Below are 17,343 nucleotides of genomic sequence, written 5' to 3' on the forward strand. Positions count from 1 at the left end.
AAATGGTCTCCAGCTGCTGCTGCCACAGGACGGTCGGCCCACCCCAGCTGTTGCTACTACAGCAGCAGCCCAGTGGCTGAGCATCTGGTGCACAGCTGTTGCTGTTCGGGGTCCGGGCTCCCTAAGGGAGTGGTGGATGTCATTCTGGCACTCCCACTCTGTTGGCACCTGGGGTTGGTCCCTGCTTACTCCCCCACCCCAGCCCAAGTTACACTATTAGTTGTTGGTCTAAAATGAATAAATAAAATGAGCTATATGGCAAAATCAGTCCTGTGCCTAGATGTCATTAATTGTGTTCCAAACCACATATGAAGAGTAGAAAGCAGAGAATTGGATAGACAGCGTCTGGGAAAGTTTGAAGGTATTGTCCATTTTTCATTGTTGAGGTGAAACATTTGCTGTGGTGGTATGTCGAAGGCTTGGTGCACAGATTACATGGAACATAGAGAGGAACCAGATTTCTTACTGAAAAACTATGCAGAAAAAAAACCAAACACAAAGTTTTAGACCCTGCCCCTTCCTGCATCAGGAATAATATTTTTAAAAGACGGATAACTTTTTTTTTTTTTCTTTACAGGTCACCTTTGATCTTATAGCAAAAGTGTATTTTTTGCTATAAGCAAAAGTATATTTTTTGCTACTGTTGCACACAGAGTACTCTAGTTGAGAATCAGTTTTGACTGCAAGATAGCGTAATATTTGTTATTACCACAAGATGGCACTACAGTCTTTGGTGACACTTGTTCGACCACTTGGAGCTCAACAGGATATTCATTTTAATTGTTTCTGTCACAGAAGAGACACTCTGCTACCAGATTAACAGAATATGGATGTCTGTCATTGCAATGTGTGAATCACCCTCAGGCACAGTATTTTCTATTCTCTCGCACCAAGAGGAGTGAAGTGAATAGATTTCCTATAGCACATTAACCTCTGGTAATATAAATGTTTTGTCTTTCACTTTTCAGAATTGGCATTTATAAGCCTGCTGCTGTTTCCATCACTTCACCTTTATCTGGCCTTAGAAACAAACAATTTTAGGAGTTACAATAAGAGAAATATTAAGTAATTATCAAAAATATGCCTAATAGCATGATTGCCTTGATTCATGTTTGAATAGCTAGGTGAGTACCCTATTGGTTAGTTGTTAAAGGCATTGCCCATCTCACTTACTTACATAAAAGCAAACAAAATTATGTGACTACTATATTATGTAGTTGATAGAATTATATACAATATAGTATATGACATTATACAATACAGTATACAATACATACTATTATAGTAGTAGTATAACCTTTACAATATACTATATTGTGTATATTATGTAGTACGTTATATAATAATTGCACAGAATTTTAATATATATAAACTGCATATAATAAGTTATGTATGTTATACCTGTAATGCTGTGTTCTATATGTACCACTCTTTTGGCTCCCTCTCCTATATCCTCTTAAGTCTTAAAATGCCCCTCTCTTAAAATCTGAATCCTGTATACCTGTACACTGCTTGGGTCAGGGACAATTTCTACTGTATGTTTGTACAGCCCAATGGTGGCCTGAGAACTTATGGAGGTCTCTACATTCTGTTGTCATACGAACAATAAATAATAACAACAAATCAAAGATTAACTCTTGAGTAGATACCTAAAATGCTGTGCAATTAATTTGAATACTCTTCACTTGGATCACCATGGAAAAAGCCAAAGTACAGTTTACTGGAGTTTAGCATTTAAATAAATACTAGAAAGATTCCAATTATGCCAACTGGCCTCTGGTTTAAACCTCTATTTTAATTATTGAACAACTCTGAAAATTAAATAACTAAACTTTAGGACTACTGGGTAACTAAACAACAGATTGTCCTCACAACACACACTTGCTCCCTACATTTCTTCACACAGGGTAGTCACGATGAAGTGAAAAATGCCTGGAAACATCATTGTACAGTGAAGCTATGAATTAGGTAAGACCAAAAATCCTGTGTGCTTGTATAGGGTAATGAGTGCATGTATATGGATTGGATACATATTTTTTTATGGAACCAACGTTCCTCTAGAACACTGGTATTTATTCTAACCAAAGGCATCAAGGATTAGGAGAGAGTAAGTGGACAGAGGCTCTCAAATTTATCCCATAGTGAATACCATGTCTTAATAGAGAACTAATCTTGTGGACATCTCCATTCATAGCCCCCGAGACTACTTCCCCTCCCATTGTCTTACATGTAACGTTGTTTTGGTGACTATAGTAAGTGTTTACATAGCAGAGTAATATTAAGAAATATATTTCATGCATCTGTCAGCTCCTTCATTGGCACATTGGCTCTGCTAGAACCCCATGGTCAGCCACCTCTCTGTGGACCACCAGCACAGTGGTCCAGAGACTGTATCATGAATCATGATCGTATTTGGTTTCCTCAACAAGCATGTAATAAGGAACTTTATTAGAAACAACAATCTGATCCAACTGAAGCAAAACATTCTAGCTGATGTTCAAAATACTGGTAATTACTAGTCAATATGATACATTCCAGTAGCGGCCTGACTGCCCACTCCTGCTGAAATTCTCCTTCCATGGAGAACAGAACATGATGTATGAGTACAATAAAAGAATAGTGGGTTTTTTTCCTTTTAAACTTCTACTATCAATTTGTATCAATTCAGTGTCATTTTGACTGTTCTACCACCTTGACATACTAAATACTAGCAATCCCTAATATGCCACTCACATGATTCCTTCTTTATAATTAAGGAGTACAGAAAGAGGGATAGACTTATTCTCTTATCTCTGTAATTCTAATTGTATTCTATTCCCTGGGACAAAGTTGTTTGAGCGAGCGATCAAGAGAAGGATAGACAAATGAATGCTTTTCTTTTGGAAAGATGTGATAGATGCTGAAAGGTATCTGTGTTGGATTGTATTTGAATGTTATTGCAAACAAAGTTCACTAAGATACTAGGTTGATTTTTTTTACTCTGGTCAGGTTTTGGTTTAGGGAGGAACTATATAAAACTCTGTATTAAATTCCTATGTGTTGGCCTGGTCCTCAATGCGACTTAGTGTTTGTGACTCCCTGTAAAGTTGCAGCTGCTCAGCATCTCTCAGTATCAGGTCCAAAATTTCTAAAGGCCCAGTTTGCAAAGCTGCTTGATTTCATCAGAACATATTACATTGCAATGCATTTCTGCAGAAAATGTTGAAAGAGAATCCAGTACTCCTGAATCAGTGAAAATTAATAAATATTCCCAACCTTATTTAAAATATAGCTAAACTTTGGTTGGGTGACCCTTTAATTAAATAACTATTTGTTCTTCAGTAGTAGCTAGAAATTCCAGGCAGTGTTTCTGGTACTATATGGACACCATACACATATCCACATACACAAAATTGTTTTCCTTATCTCCCAACACCTTACAACCTAAGTCAGTGGCTCAACCTTTTCAAACTCAAGCCACTGCTCCATCACTTTTGTGAACAGAATGGCAACCCATTTAAAAAACTAATTTATTATAGAGTTTACCTCCTTGTAGAGGGGCCATGCAGGAAAGAAGCTGATCTGTGCTTCTTTTCTTATCACCTCATACCTTATGGCACCCTTCAAAGGATCTTGAGGTATGCATGGGTGCCATGGCACTCTGATTGAGAATCACTGATCTAAGTGAAAGACAAGAAACAACAGGTAGACTCAGACAGGCAAACAGGGATATTGTTTTCTTGACATTTTCAGCTGAAACCGTTTAACTTTCTTAAAGAATGAACCGCTGGATTATATTGCTGGCTATTGTAGTCAACACAGAGGAAACACGAAAACAGGACGTCTGTTCCCAAGGACATCCTGGAGTCCCTGGGAACCCTGGACACAATGGTGTACCCGGACGTGATGGGCGAGATGGATCAAAGGGAGACAAAGGAGATACAGGTACAGTACCAAGCTACCTATTAATTGTTGGAAATGAGCAATAGTGTATCCGCTTGTTGGAAATCTTGTTAGGAACCTTTTAACCCTTACAGATGACATGAAAGCAACTACGATTTTCAAATTGACCTTCAAAGCATATTTCAGACTCTTAGCTCCTTGCTTTGGTACATGAAAATCCAAAAAAGTACTAATGAAAGTAATTAATATGGAGATGCAAGGAACAAAAGTTAATGGCAGCAAAAAGGAGTTTAGTGAGTGCATATTATCTGTTTGGAAATTCAGAAGTCCATTGTATGTACATTTTCAGATTGTGAAAAAAAACAACTAATAAATAACAACTGTTATGTCCCAGGAAGTAAAGCAGAGCAACCCTTCCCCCAACTTTCAGCTGAAATCTCTTATACAGCGTGACAGGGTGTTTCTTTTCTTTCTTTCCTTCATATTTTCAGGGCTTGCTTCTCCGCTCACTTTAAATCCAGATGGATTCCATTGATGCTAATGCACATAGTGAAACTAGTGAAAACCTGGTGAGATCACAGCCAGGTTCATTGTATCTTTTCAGACTTAAAAGAGCCTGAGCTCCTGCCATGAATCCAGAGGTAACTGTTTGCTCAACCTCTTGGATGCTAAGCTATAATATTTTCCACAGTTCTTTAAATGCCAGATAGCTAACCAAGATTTAGGGCCTCTGCAGGGAAAATATCCATTCATGAAAGCACACAGGCAGGTGGTTAAATCCCATTGAAGTCAATAAGTTACATTTTAATTAACTTTAAACAGGGGCTTAATCATGTTCTTGAACCAGGAGTTGGCATCTGATTTCATCACCTGGGATCTCCAAAAGTGCCTACTGGATTGGGCTGCTGACTAAATAACAAGCTCCAGAGCAAACAAGTCTCATTCTTCATCAGAAAAGTGCATGCACATCAAGAGAGAAAGTATTTTGCAGAATCAGTTTTGACCAGGTTTAATACATTTCTAGGAGACGTGAGCCAATTTGGAGAATGACTAATATGTTGTACCAAGTCTTCCTGTCTATAAAATGCTCCAGCTCCACTAACAAACAACCTTGTCCTTCATGCTTTCAATGTCTCTCATACACCAGAAAACAAAAGCTTCTTCTAAAATCTACAAAGAAGTTTTTCATACCTTCTCACAATGCAGATCACCGTTATTTGCCTTGTACAACAGAACCTTTGAGGGTCAAAGGGGGCTTGAAAAATGGAAAATAAAGGTCTAAATTACTTTGATCCCTCCAGAAAATTCTCACTCCTACAGCTGTCATGAAAAATGTAGACATGGTATCTAAAATACCACATTAATTTTTTTATTCTTAAAATAAGAAATAATTGTGATGATGGTGTTGTCTCTTTTGGCAAGTGTTGCCTTTTTATGGATGACCACTTTACTATAACTGTCTGAACTGAATTTTTGGTGATTTTTCCATCTTGTACATTCTATATACCAAACATACATTCCCATTTGTAAACACTACAGTTAACTTTGTTCCCTTTTAGGACAATGGTAATTTTGCTACCAACTTCAGTAGAAGCAGGACAAAGCCCATCATAATTAAAATTATACTGTTAAATCATTGCTCTCTAGCCCCAATTCCTAAAAAAGGAGTTGGGGATAGTCACCTTGGTTCAAGCATCAACATCTTTCTTTTAATATTGGATAGGATTTTTTTCCACTGATCACTCCTAGGACTAATTGTCATCACTTGTTACCCCAGTTGCTGGATAATTCAGAATAAGCTGTAGAAGCCAATGTGTAAGGTGTTTAAGACTTATGAACCTGAGCCATTGGCAGCCATGCTGGGAGTGAAAGGCTCAGAGCAAGATTCAGGCTCCTGTAATGTGGTATCATTGTTAACTGAAAAATCTGCCCTCTGTTTTGCTTCTACTAGGTGAAGTAGGACTTCCCGGGTTCCCAGGGAAGGATGGCGCAAATGGAGAAAAAGGAGCACAAGGTCAGAGGAAACTATAATTTTGGTCAAGCTATTTTTTCCTTGCTTACCTAGGAGTTTGTGGACACAGGTTCTGATACATCCCTCACTTTGATAAAGGAAATCCTCTTCTATTCCACTATATTGAACTGATATGAGTGGTAATCAAATGCCATAGTTAGATACCTAAGGTATGTTCATACTACCTGCCAGCTGTGCATTGAAGCACTGTTGTGAAACACACTGGGTGTGTCTACACATGCGCATTTACTGAGCAGTAACTGAAATTACTGCACAGCATGGGGGGCACATGGCCGTACTGTGCAGTAAATATGGTGACTTATCTCAACTTGTGTGTAAATTTGATGATACCTGCATCATCCGATATCAAATTTATGACCGGTTAGTTATTGCACAGTAACACATGTGTAGATGCCTTACTACACAGTAACACTGTGTGTGTGGACTGCTTTAGGATTAACTTTAGTCCCAAGTGAATCCATACACAGTGTTAATGCACTTTAGCACGTGTAGACATTGGCCTATTCCCACTTACTGCACAGTAATTTACTGCGCAGTAAATTTAAGCTGGCATAAATGCACATGTAGACCAGCCTGCTGGGCATGTCTACATGAGACACTAGAAGTGCAGTAGACTAATTCTACTGCACATTAGCATGTCATGGCGAAAGCTGTGCTAATATGCTAATACACAGTAGACTTAGTCTACTATGCATTAGCATCATGTAAAAAATGTGCACTGGCGCTACTGTGCAGCTACACCAATTATAGTGCATTAAGTTTAGTACCTGTTATTACTGAACTCTCTCCTATTCTACATGTACCAAATCCCAGATATGAGGTAAAGGAGGCCAGATCCTTGGGGGAGGTCTCTGGGGCTTCCTTGTTGCCTGGACCCAGCATAGGGCAGGGATGGTGGAAGTGGCTACTATGGCAGTGGTGTCCTCCATGGCAGGAGTAGTAAGTAAGGCCAGATAGCCACTTACTACAGTAGGGCCCTCAACTGGTGGTGGGACAGGTGGCCACAAGGCAACCCCCCTGCTGCTGAGGGCCATGTCCATCAGTGCTCTAAATTTTGTGGCAGGCCTGGCCTACCAGTAGGCTAGGTGGATTGGTTCTGTGGGCCATATGTTTGACAGTGACCACTTTACACCCCTTGACTGCGTGTCAATAAGCACATCTGAAGTAGCCTCAGAGTGGCTTGGGGACTGATCTAAAGCAGCAATATTGCCTCATTACTAGGGTTTGGCATCACAGAGCAGTAGCAAGTGGGCAAGACATCCATCTGAGCTGTGTTCCCAGGCTCAGCACAGAAGCAGCGTAGACTTGCTCAAGATATTTGCAGTCTTTTATCTTTCTGCAGAAATGCAGTAGTGAGGACAAAAAAGAAACTGTTTTCCTATAGTGTTTTAGCATCTTAGTCAGAGAAAATGAGTAAGTGGTATGGAAAAAAAAAATCAACAGGTAATTTTCTGAAATTACTAGGAAATCAGTTTAACTCTTTTGTTGTTATTTCTATGATAGTATATTGCCACTTAGGGTGTGTCTGTGTCGCAATCAAAGGGCTGACTGCAGCACATATAGGCATACCCTAACACCTTGGCTCTAGTGAACGCAGGTGACAAGAACAGTGGCATGAGCTTCCTGTGTAGGCTCTAATAGTGTGCTGGGAACTCTGGTTGTTAACTTGTGCTGAAGTTCATACTTCTGTGTCTTTGGTATCATTACACCCAAGCCAGCTATAGTACGTCATAGGCATGTGTGCTGTGCTGCAAGTACAACTTGAATTGCAATACAGAAGTGTTTATATTTATAGTAGGTAAGTTCCAGGAACACTTGGTGCACTGACTGTTTTGGTTTAGTGAATCAATATGTTAAAAAAGATACAATACCCAGGGATATAGTCCTCAGCTCTGTTAGTATGAGATATCTGGCCCTCGGAAGATGTGCACCATTATTTTTTGCCCTGTGCATGCCCCTGCACATGCACTGTGGTGTGGGACAAAATGTCCCGTTTCAGGCAAACTGCCCGTTCCCCACTTCTCCCAGCTCCCAGTGTGCTGGAGGAGCCAGGACCTAGAGGAGGAGAGATGCTTTGGCTGGCAGCTAGAGTATCTATCTCCCTGGAGGATAGCCTCCGGTTGCTCTGGCGCATGCTTCTGAAGAATGTGCTGTGCTGCTCTTTTTGTTGTTGTTCTTGTGGTGTTTTATTTATACTGGAAGTTCCTGGTATCAAATTTTGGTGACATGCTGCAAATTTGCAGCACAGGTACACAGTTGCATGTGTGCCCTGTATGGTTTGCAGCACCTCAAATAGGTTTGAGATGTCACAAACCACACATGCATGCTCATCAGGATGTGCCCAGAGAGTCATCCAGTTAAATAAGGAACAAATTTTTAAAATAACGTTTTCCAGAGAAATTTATAATTGATATGGCAGGTTTTCAGTGCAACCCTCAGTATGCTATAGATTAAGCACTACCATCTTTGGCTTTATGCCTGCAACTGCACTGTAGCAATTGCAGGGATGGGTTTCATCTCAATACTTTTTATCCTGCATTTATACATCTGACATTCTTCCTCCCTCCCTCCCCTACCAACAACTCTGTAGTGTGCAGAGATATGCCCTTAGTAAATGTATCTGTCAAATTATGTACTGAAAATTAATTTGTTTGTGCTTCAGTAATCCAATGTAAAATGATAAGTATATGTCATTCTTTTTTCATTTAGGAATTGATGGCAGAGTTGAAGAGAAGGGGAACAAAGGAGATAAAGGAGAGAGAGGACGACCTGGAAAACTGGGACCAAAGGGAATTGTAGGGCCTGTGGGTGACAAAGGTCAAAAAGGAGAAATAGGGCTGCAAGGACAAAAGGGGATAAAAGGTGATATTGGTCCCGTGGGTCCAAAAGGGATGAAGGGTGAAATTGGGAATCCAGGTGAAATTGGTCTGCCAGGCCCTGTTGGTCCTATTGGTAATCCAGGTCCTGAAGGTAGTGTTGGAGGTCCAGGACCAAAGGGAAATCCAGGAGTTCTGGGGGAAAAGGGCTGGAAAGGTGATAGAGGAGATAAAGGAAACACAGGTGACACCCCAGTGATACCAAGAAGTGCTTTCAGTGTAGGTCTTACAGCTGAAACTAAGTTTCCTCCGGCCAATCGTCCAATCAAGTTTGATAAAGTGTTGTATAATGGTCTAAACCATTATGATCCTGCTACTGGAAAATTCACTTGCAACGTTTCTGGGGTTTATTATTTTACCTACCACATTACTGTTTACTCAAGGAATGTAAGAGTAGCTCTAGTTAAAAATGGGATCAAGATGCTGCACACTGTGGATAAATATCAGGGTGCTGAGGATCAGGCTTCAGGAGGTGCTATCCTGGAACTGCAAGTGGGAGATCAAGTATGGTTGCAGGCCCATGGAGGAGAGGTTTTTAATGGATTGTTAGCAGACCAGGATGATGATACAACTTTTACTGGGTTTTTGTTGTTCAGTAACTCTGAGACATTAGACCCAGTCTAATGTAAATCAACATTTTATTATGCTGGCACTTGCATATATTGTTGGGAAATACTCGCCAACCTGAATTTCAAAGTGTATCTTAGGCAATGAACACGCAAAACTTTAAACTGTTTTTAAAAAGAGCAAGGAAAGGACTGCTACTCTGGAACACATAGGCTGTCACAATTTTCCTGTAGCAAAACAAGTTTAGGTAAACTGCAGTAACTTCAGCCAGGAATAAAACAAGGTTAACATTGCAACAGTTTTGCTACACTTGTATTGTTACAGAAGCCTGAAGGTGTAATAGTTACATCATACCAGATGATATCCATATAATTTCATATTGATACAATTGTTACATCTGTCTCATCATAGTGGCAAGCAAAGAGAAGTGCTTAACTGTAAACAATAGTGCAACAACCTTCCTTACTCATCAGTCAAGCAGTCCAGATCATACTGTGCCTGACTCCCTGTGATCAGAGACCTAAGGAAGAATTTCTTGCATTTAAAAGCTTGTCTAACTTTATCCCAACTACATAGTTGATATTACCATTAGAAATCCTTGCCTTTTAGCAATTCTGCAGAGATTCAATCCTAACGGTAGTTATACAGCCATTTAGTTATATATATTATTGTTATTCACAGCTTTTGTTTTAGATTTTCATGTTACATTTTAATGTCGCTAAACTATGAAAAAACTACACTTAGAAGGCTCTGTCATAAACTCATGTATCCTAGACACATAGAGGCTTATTAAATATTCTAAACTATTGTTGTTGTTTTTTTTAAAGACACAGGTCTACATCAGGGGCAGGGAAAATATGGTCCACAGGCTGAATCTGGTCCACCAGGCAATTTCATCTGGCCTGCAGGGCCCCTCCGTAAGCCCCCTGTAAGTCCTGGCCCTGGGCTGCCCCTCTGCAAGCCAGGGATCCCTGCAGGAGGTGTGGGTCTGGTTGCTCAGCAACCACCTCCCCCCAGCCTAGCCTTACCCACCCCCAGCCCTGAGCCAGGGGGCACCTCTGGACCAGAGCCAGGGACTCCCACTGGGGGAAAGGGGGTGGGAGCGTGGGGAGCCATGTGCTATGGGGCCAGATGGGGCTGGCCCTGCACCCTGCTACCACATGCAGATCCAGGGATTCGCACACTCCGGGGACTCTGAGAACCCCCCCAACCCCACCCCAACACACACAGAGCTCCACACCCTACCTCCCACCATACCCACAACACACACCCACACCCTCCCACAGCCTCCACACACACTCCCACCCCCCACCATAAACCCACATTCACTCCTACAACCCCCCAGCCTCACCTAGGATACCTACCCCCCACACACCCACTCCCCAACCACCCCCCACATATACCTCCTTACTCCCCTCTACACAATACACAAGAGTAAGACTGTCTTTTGAGATCATAGAATCATAGAAGTAGGGTCGGAAGGGACCTTGTAGATCTTCAAGTCCAACCCCCTCCCTGGGCAGGAGGACAACTGGGCTGAAGTGACCCCAGCCAGGTAGGCATCAAGCTGCTTCTTAAAGACCCCCAGGGTAAGAGCCAGCACCACTTCCCTTGGAAGTTGGCTCCAGATCCTAGCCGCCCTAACTGTGAAGTAGTTCCTACGGATGTCTAATCTAAACCTACTCTCCAACAACTTGTGGCCATTATTTCTTGTTATCCTGGAGGGCGCTAGGGGAAACAAGGTCTCCCCCAAACCCTTCTGGTCCCCCCTAGTGAGTTTATAGATGGTCACAAGGTCCCCCCTCAGCCTTCTCTTGTGAAGGCTGAACAGGTTCAGGTCCCATAGCCTCTCATCGTAGGGTCTGCCCTGCTGTCCCCAGATCATGCAGGTGGCCCTCCTCTGGACCCTCTCAATGTTGTCCACATCCCTCTTGAAGTGGGGCACCCAGAACTGGACACAGTACTCCAGCTGTGGCCTGATCAGTGTCGCGTAGAGGGGGAGGATCACCTCCTTGGCCCTACCTGAGATGCACCTGTGGATGCACGATAGAGTCCGGTTAGCCCTGCCGACCGTGACCTCGCATTGTCGGCCCATGTTCATCTTGGAGTCAATGATGACTCCAAGATCCCTTTCTGCCTCTGCGCTCTCAAGAAGGGAGTTTCCCATCTTATAAGTGTGTTGCCGGTTACTACTGCCCAAGTGCAGCACCCTGCACTTGTCCGTATTGAAACGCATTCTGTTTTTGTCAGCCCACCCTTTTATTATTAGTTATTCATAGATTCATAGATATTTCAGTTCGAAGGGACCTTAGCAGATCATCGAGTCTGACCCTCTGCCCTGGGCAGGAAAGAGTGCTGGGGTCAGACAACCCCAGCTAGGTGCATGTCTAGCCTTTTCCTAAAGACCCCCAGGGAAGGGGAGAGCACTACCTACCCTGGAAACCCACTCCAGATTTTGGCAACCCTTATTGTAAAGAAGTTCTTTCTGATGTCTAACTTAAATTTGTTCTCCATCAGTTTGTGGCCGTTGTTCCTAGTTACTTCAAGGGGTGCCCTGGTGAACAAAGCATCTCCTGTTTCAAGCTGCCCTCCCCTGATGAATTTGTAGGTGGCCACAAGATCACCTCTCAGCCTTCTTTTGCAGAGGCTGAAGAGATCCAGGGCCCTCAATCTCTCCCTGTAGGGTTTTGCCTGCAAGCCCCTAACCATACGAGTGGCCCTCCTCTGAACCCTCTCAAGGTTGTCCACATCCCTCTTGAAGCGTGGCATCCAAAACTGGATGCAGTACTCCAACTGTGGCCTGACCAATGTCGCATAAAGGGGAAGTATCACCTCCTTGGACCTGGCTGTCATACACCTGCTAATGCATGATAAACTGCGGCTAGCTTTACTGATCACTTTGTCACATTGACAACTCATGTTCATCTTGGTGTTAATAATGACTCCAAGATCCCTTTCTGCTGCCATGCTGCTGAGAAGGTCCTCCCCCAGCCTGTAAGATATTATGCAATTGCCTCTAGATACACTATGCAAACACACAGAAATTAGGACAAAAATATTTTTTGAAATAAAATAACTTATAGTAGATGTTTGTTTGTTTTTTAAGTGTATGGTTTTTTCCTCTGGTTTCAAGATGGCAACCCCCCCCCTCCAAAAAAAAAAAAAAGGAGAACTAAGGCAAGGGAAGGAACTTCCAGTGGAAAAGGTCAGGGGCTAGGGGTGGGACTTCTGGTCCCAAGATGGTGACCAGGCGGCAGGGCACAGCGCACCAAAGCTCATTAAGTGGCCCTCCAGCTAACATAATTGCCCACTCCTGGGTCTACACATACATTAATGTGCCATAGTTTAGTACTTGCATAGCAAAGTACTAAATCAATGCACAGTAACTGTTGCCCAGTAACTGGTACTACTGCTCAGTAGTGCCAGCACACAGGTTTTTGCAGATGCTAACTGCTCAGTAGCCTAATACTACTGTGCAGTAGTGTATTAGCATGGGTTTTGCCTGGCATGCTACTGTGCAATATTATTAGGCTGCTACACAGTTAGCATCTCTGGTTGGCACACTCACAAAGTAACAAAATACTGAAGACCATGGGTTTAATCCAGCTACTTAGCACAAATCACCTTTTTGCAAATGATCCCAGTTCTAACTGATTTTAATGAGACTTCCTATAGTAGTAAGGACTCCTAGAAGTGTCTGCAGGATTGAGTTTGGTGCTCATGCTATATAACTTCTGATGAATAGTTAACTTTTTTTTGATTTACAGAAATTGCACAAGCCAATTTGGAAGAAAATTCACAAGAAAGCAGAACAGAAGTACTTAAATACAGCTTGTTTAATTTAGGGGGAAAAATCCTGCACCAGTGCAAAGAGCCTGTAGGTCCTTGAGAGCTGTAAGGTCCTGTCCCAACCCTATCATTTGATAGTCAGCTAATGGATTCATTAATCATCTACTGATTTATTTACAACAGAGTAGACCAGCCCTTTTGGCAGGTGTGCCACAAATTAGTTTTGCACCCTCCCCAAGTGCCACTCCAATCCTATTCTCCTGATCCATCCACAGCTCTGCTTTCTGCTTCCTTCCCTGTCCTCCCTGCCCCATTTCTGAGTTGCTTTTTGTTTATTTTAAAGACACAACGTAACAAATATTGAAGAGGGTGGGTTTAATCCAGCAATCCTAATTGAACTATAACGTGCTTCCTGCTCTATTGTTTGCTGTGCTGCTTGCCCTCTCTCTGATCTGCTCTGCCCCACATAGAAGCTGCCCATGTCACTTGTGGCACCTGTGCTGCAGGTTGGCCAGTCTTAGTTTACAGTATATACTTAAAATATTGCAGATTGTACGTGTGGGCTCCTAGGGAGATGGCTCTCTATTTGCCTCTGACTAGATTTTGTTTTTATGCAGCAATCACAACTGTGTCATCACATTCATTTCTCTGTACCTTTGTACCCAAAAATCTTCATTCCTCAAGCTGCCTGCTGTTCTTTTCTCTTTTACAGTTTTACTGCTGTGTCCATATTGGCATCCCCAGAAGTTCAACAACCATGACTCAGGCCCCAAACATCCTAAGAGTAATTCTAGAAATCATGAACATGTTCAAAATTGATATATCTGAAGTTATTTGCATTTGCCTTCGGTCTGTAAGGGTACTCTTATTTCAAGCTTTTTTTCCTGCAAGCATGAAGGTCAAAAGGTTACTTGAAAAATAATTAGAACATAAATGTCCATGCAGTGTTTTGTTTCCAGCAGCTGTCAATTAAAACACCAGGTTTCACAAGCCTTACAATAAAGCTGCAAGAATTGGTGGCATTGCTCTTTGCCACCTTTCATATTAATTGAATTGTGTTTGTTGCAATGCTGCCTTGTAGCTTTATTGGTCTCCATCCACACATACACAACTCTCTTAACTTTGTCTTTAATGTTTCTGTCTGGCCAAGCAAAACAATTTTTAGATGTAGGATTAATATAATTTAATTCCTCTCCCCATAGGCTGACCCCACAATGTCATTAACTAGTTTTGTTACAACTGCTTTGGGAATGTTTAAATATGGCTTTAAACCCAGTTCTTTGGCCTGTGATAAGGTGGAAGGAATGATAAAAGTATGGCGTGGAGGCATAACACAAGCAGATGAAAGGAAAAGCCTTGTGGTTGTGCTCACATTGGTAAATATTAAATGACAGGTGCAAAAACCCTGTCGTGTGTTACTGGGCTTTAAAATGAACAGGTGCAAAGCAAACCCTCCAGTTGAAATGAGACACAATTTTTGTCACTGCCTCCGAGGCAGATGCTGCAGAACGATGGAGATACTATTTTGTGAACTTCACGTCTTCCTTTCTGCTGCTGCTCTCCGAGCTGCCCGGCTGCTTCCTCGCTGGAGACGGAGCATTTCAGGGAAACTTCAGTTTGCAGCGAGCCGAGCGGGCAGGCAGCTCCGCACCTAGCCACGCCCCGCACTCCCGCACAAATGCAATGAAGCCTAATTATAACCTGCCTAACATCTGACTCCCCAGATACCTCTGCACTACTTACCAGCTACATTCATTCCCCTCCCGCAGCCTGTCTCACCCACCGCCTCCTCGACTCACGCCCTCACTGCCTGCCGCAGACCAGCCTCTCCGGCTGCTTTCCTAGTCACTCCGCCCAGGAAGAGCACACGCCACGTGCAGCGCCCCGCCAGGGACATTTCTGCCCGGAAGCTCGCAAAGAAGACTTTTTCCAACTATCTGAGGTGGTCCAATAACAGATCTCACCTCCGCCCAGAGAACCGCGCCCGCCCGCGTGTCCTTAGATTAACAACCTACATCCCTTGAAGCCATACAGGGTGGACAGGAGGCAGCCCCGCTGCGGACCTTGTGTTTCTCCAGCAGAAACAGGGCCACCGGTCCCGAGCCGCAGCAGCAGCAGCGCCAAGCCGGGCCGGGGGAGGTGCAAGGCCGGGCATCTCGGAGGGGCAGGGCAGCTCCGGGCCCCGCCCCAGCTCCTCCTCCCGCTGAGGCTGCGCGGGCCGCGGCGGAAGTGGGCGGAGCCCTGTCCTCTGCCCTGTCCCGCGCCGGCCATGCTGTGCCGCTGCCGGCGGGTGGCGCCGGCCGCCCTGGGCCGGGCCGCGCGGGCATGGGCATGGGCGTGGGGATGGGCCGGGGCTGGTCGGCGGCGGGTCAGCACCGGCTGGTCCCCGGTGGGCGCCGCCTTCGACGCCAGGCAGCAGCGCAGCAGCGCCGCGGGCCGGAGCACGGTGAGGACCGGGCTGGGGCACCTGGCAGCGGGAGGCGCGGCCACGTGGTGCCCGCGGCGGGGCGGGGCGGGGCGGGAGCGGAGCAGCAGCTGGGGCAGGGGTCGGTGTGGGCCGCGCAGCCCTCGCTGCTCTCCGGAGAGCAGGTGGCAGCTGCGTCTCGAGCAGTTTGAAGGGTGATCCGTGCGTTTCCCTTGGGCGAAGCCGTGCGTGAGAAGGGAAGGGCCACCCTGACTAAGGTGGCACTAGTCGCCCATGATTAGCACAGCTCACCAATTAAAGTGCCCAGCCCCAGAGCACATGTAAAAATACTCAAAATCTGTAGTTTCAAATTGCCCAGCGACTCCCAGCTGCTCTTCTAAGGGCCCCTGTGCACTGAAGTCTTACCCTTGCACAGGGGTCAGGAAATCCTGCTCCTGTCCTCGGAGTAACCGAGTTGCAAACTCTGTGTAGGTTTTCGTTGGGTGCTCTGCACAGGGCTCACTAGCAAATGAATAAAATAGGACTCATGTTGTAGAAATAAATGAAATTGGTCCACAGCACAGCTGATAGAAAATTAGTGTTGGAAGGGACCTCAGGAGGTCAAAGCAGGAGCAGCTCCTACTAGATCATCCCAGCCAAAGCTTTGTGTAGCTGGGTGTTGAAAACCCCAAAGGATGGAGCTTCCACCACCTCTCTGAGTCACCTGTTCCCATGTTTTACTACTCTCTTAGTGAGAAAATTCTTCTTGATATCTAACCTAAACTTCCCTTGGTGCAGTGTGAGACCATTGCTCCTTGTTCTGTCATCTGCCACCACTGAGAACAGTCTAGCTCGTGGGTTCTCAATCCCTGGGCTGTGGCCTGATCCCGGGCATGACGGGTCAACTGCCAGACCCAAAGTGGCTTCGGACCACCAAACTGCAGCCCCCCAGATCTGGGCGGAGAGGCCGCAGCTTGTTCTGCAGGGCCTGCGGCAGCGCAGTCCCTGGCGCACCCCCTGCCAGGGTGTGGGGGTAGTCTTACCTGTCTGCTGCCCGGAAATTCCAGCCGCGGTCGGCTGTGACAGCTGGGCCACGGTTTGCTGGGCCGTGGCATAAAAACTTTGACAACCCCTGGTTTAGCTCCATCCTCTTTTGAACCTCCTTTCCAGTAGTTGAAGGCTTACCCCCTCAATCTTCCCTTCTCCAGAATAAATAAGCCCAGTTCCCTCAGTCTTTCCTCAGAAGTCATGTGCCCCAGCCCCTAAACCATCATGGTTGCCTTCTCCTGGACTCCCTCCAATTTGTCCACATCCTTTCTGCAGTGGGGGCCCCAGAATTGGAAACTGCACTCCAGTGTGGCCTCACCAAGTGTTGAATTGAGTGGAAGAAACACTTCCCTCGATCTGCTAGCAATGCTTCTACCAATGTTGCCTGGTATGCCGTTAGACTTCTTTGCAACAAGGAAACAGTTGGCTCACATTCATGTTACTGTCCATTGTAACCCCCTGGTCCTTTTCTGCAGAGCTGCTGCATAGCCAGTCAGCCCCCAGCTTCTGCGAGTTCATGGGATTTTGCTGTCCTAAGTGCAGGACTTCTCACTTCTAGGCACCAAGCTAAGAATACTTTTCTGATCCCCACCCCCCGGGAAACTTTTGGCTTTTGCTGTTCAGCTGCTTTTTCCCTAGAGCAGAGCTGTCCAGCTTCTAAGTGTCTGGGGGTGCACCAGCAGGAGTCAGGGGCCACATGCCTCCCCACCCCCTGCCCTCCAATGCATTGCATTGTGCACATGGGT

The 17,343-nt window shown here is 44.6% G+C and overlaps 2 protein-coding genes and 1 long non-coding RNA gene across 5 annotated transcripts in view; 2 read left to right on the forward strand and 1 right to left on the reverse strand.

Annotated features, from left to right (window-relative positions):
• Positions 1–388: 388 nt before the first annotated feature.
• LOC109285651 (uncharacterized) lies at positions 389–15,284 on the reverse strand. Its single transcript, XR_002093466.2, has 3 exons — positions 15,162–15,284; positions 3,526–3,659; positions 389–473 (listed from the first exon to the last, which is right to left on the reverse strand). It is a non-coding gene; the product is annotated as an uncharacterized LOC109285651 (long non-coding RNA).
• On the forward strand, positions 1,868–10,164 carry LOC106736649 (complement C1q and tumor necrosis factor-related protein 9A). Its single transcript, XM_006274428.3, has 4 exons — positions 1,868–1,968; positions 3,758–3,924; positions 5,834–5,896; positions 8,624–10,164. Exons 2-4 carry the CDS (start codon positions 3,759–3,761, stop codon positions 9,412–9,414), a joined length of 1,020 nt encoding a protein of 339 aa, XP_006274490.1. The 5' UTR covers positions 1,868–1,968; position 3,758; the 3' UTR covers positions 9,415–10,164.
• Positions 15,285–15,400: 116 nt separating the features above from the next.
• The window catches only part of MIPEP (mitochondrial intermediate peptidase), a 100,344-nt gene continuing 98,401 nt past the window's right edge, over positions 15,401–17,343 (forward strand). For all 3 annotated transcript variants that reach the window (XM_019497373.2, XM_059720436.1, XM_059720433.1), the window contains exon 1: positions 15,401–15,592. In XM_019497373.2, the coding sequence (XP_019352918.2) occupies positions 15,416–15,592 (177 nt within the window). In that variant the 5' untranslated portion in view covers positions 15,401–15,415. The remainder of the gene's footprint in view (positions 15,593–17,343) is intronic.

The sequence above is a fragment of the Alligator mississippiensis genome, chromosome 1 (assembly GCF_030867095.1).
Source record: "Alligator mississippiensis isolate rAllMis1 chromosome 1, rAllMis1, whole genome shotgun sequence".
Lineage (NCBI taxonomy): Eukaryota > Metazoa > Chordata > Crocodylia > Alligatoridae > Alligator > Alligator mississippiensis.

Coding starts and splice junctions, on each gene's coding strand:
- LOC106736649 (XM_006274428.3), top strand. CDS start 3,759: ATGAACCGCTGGATTATATTGCTGGCTATTGTAGTCAACACAGAGGAA. Junction 3,925..5,833: donor GGGAGACAAAGGAGATACAG/GTACAGTACCAA, acceptor TGCTTCTACTAG/GTGAAGTAGGACTTCCCGGG. Junction 5,897..8,623: donor TGGAGAAAAAGGAGCACAAG/GTCAGAGGAAAC, acceptor TTTTTCATTTAG/GAATTGATGGCAGAGTTGAA.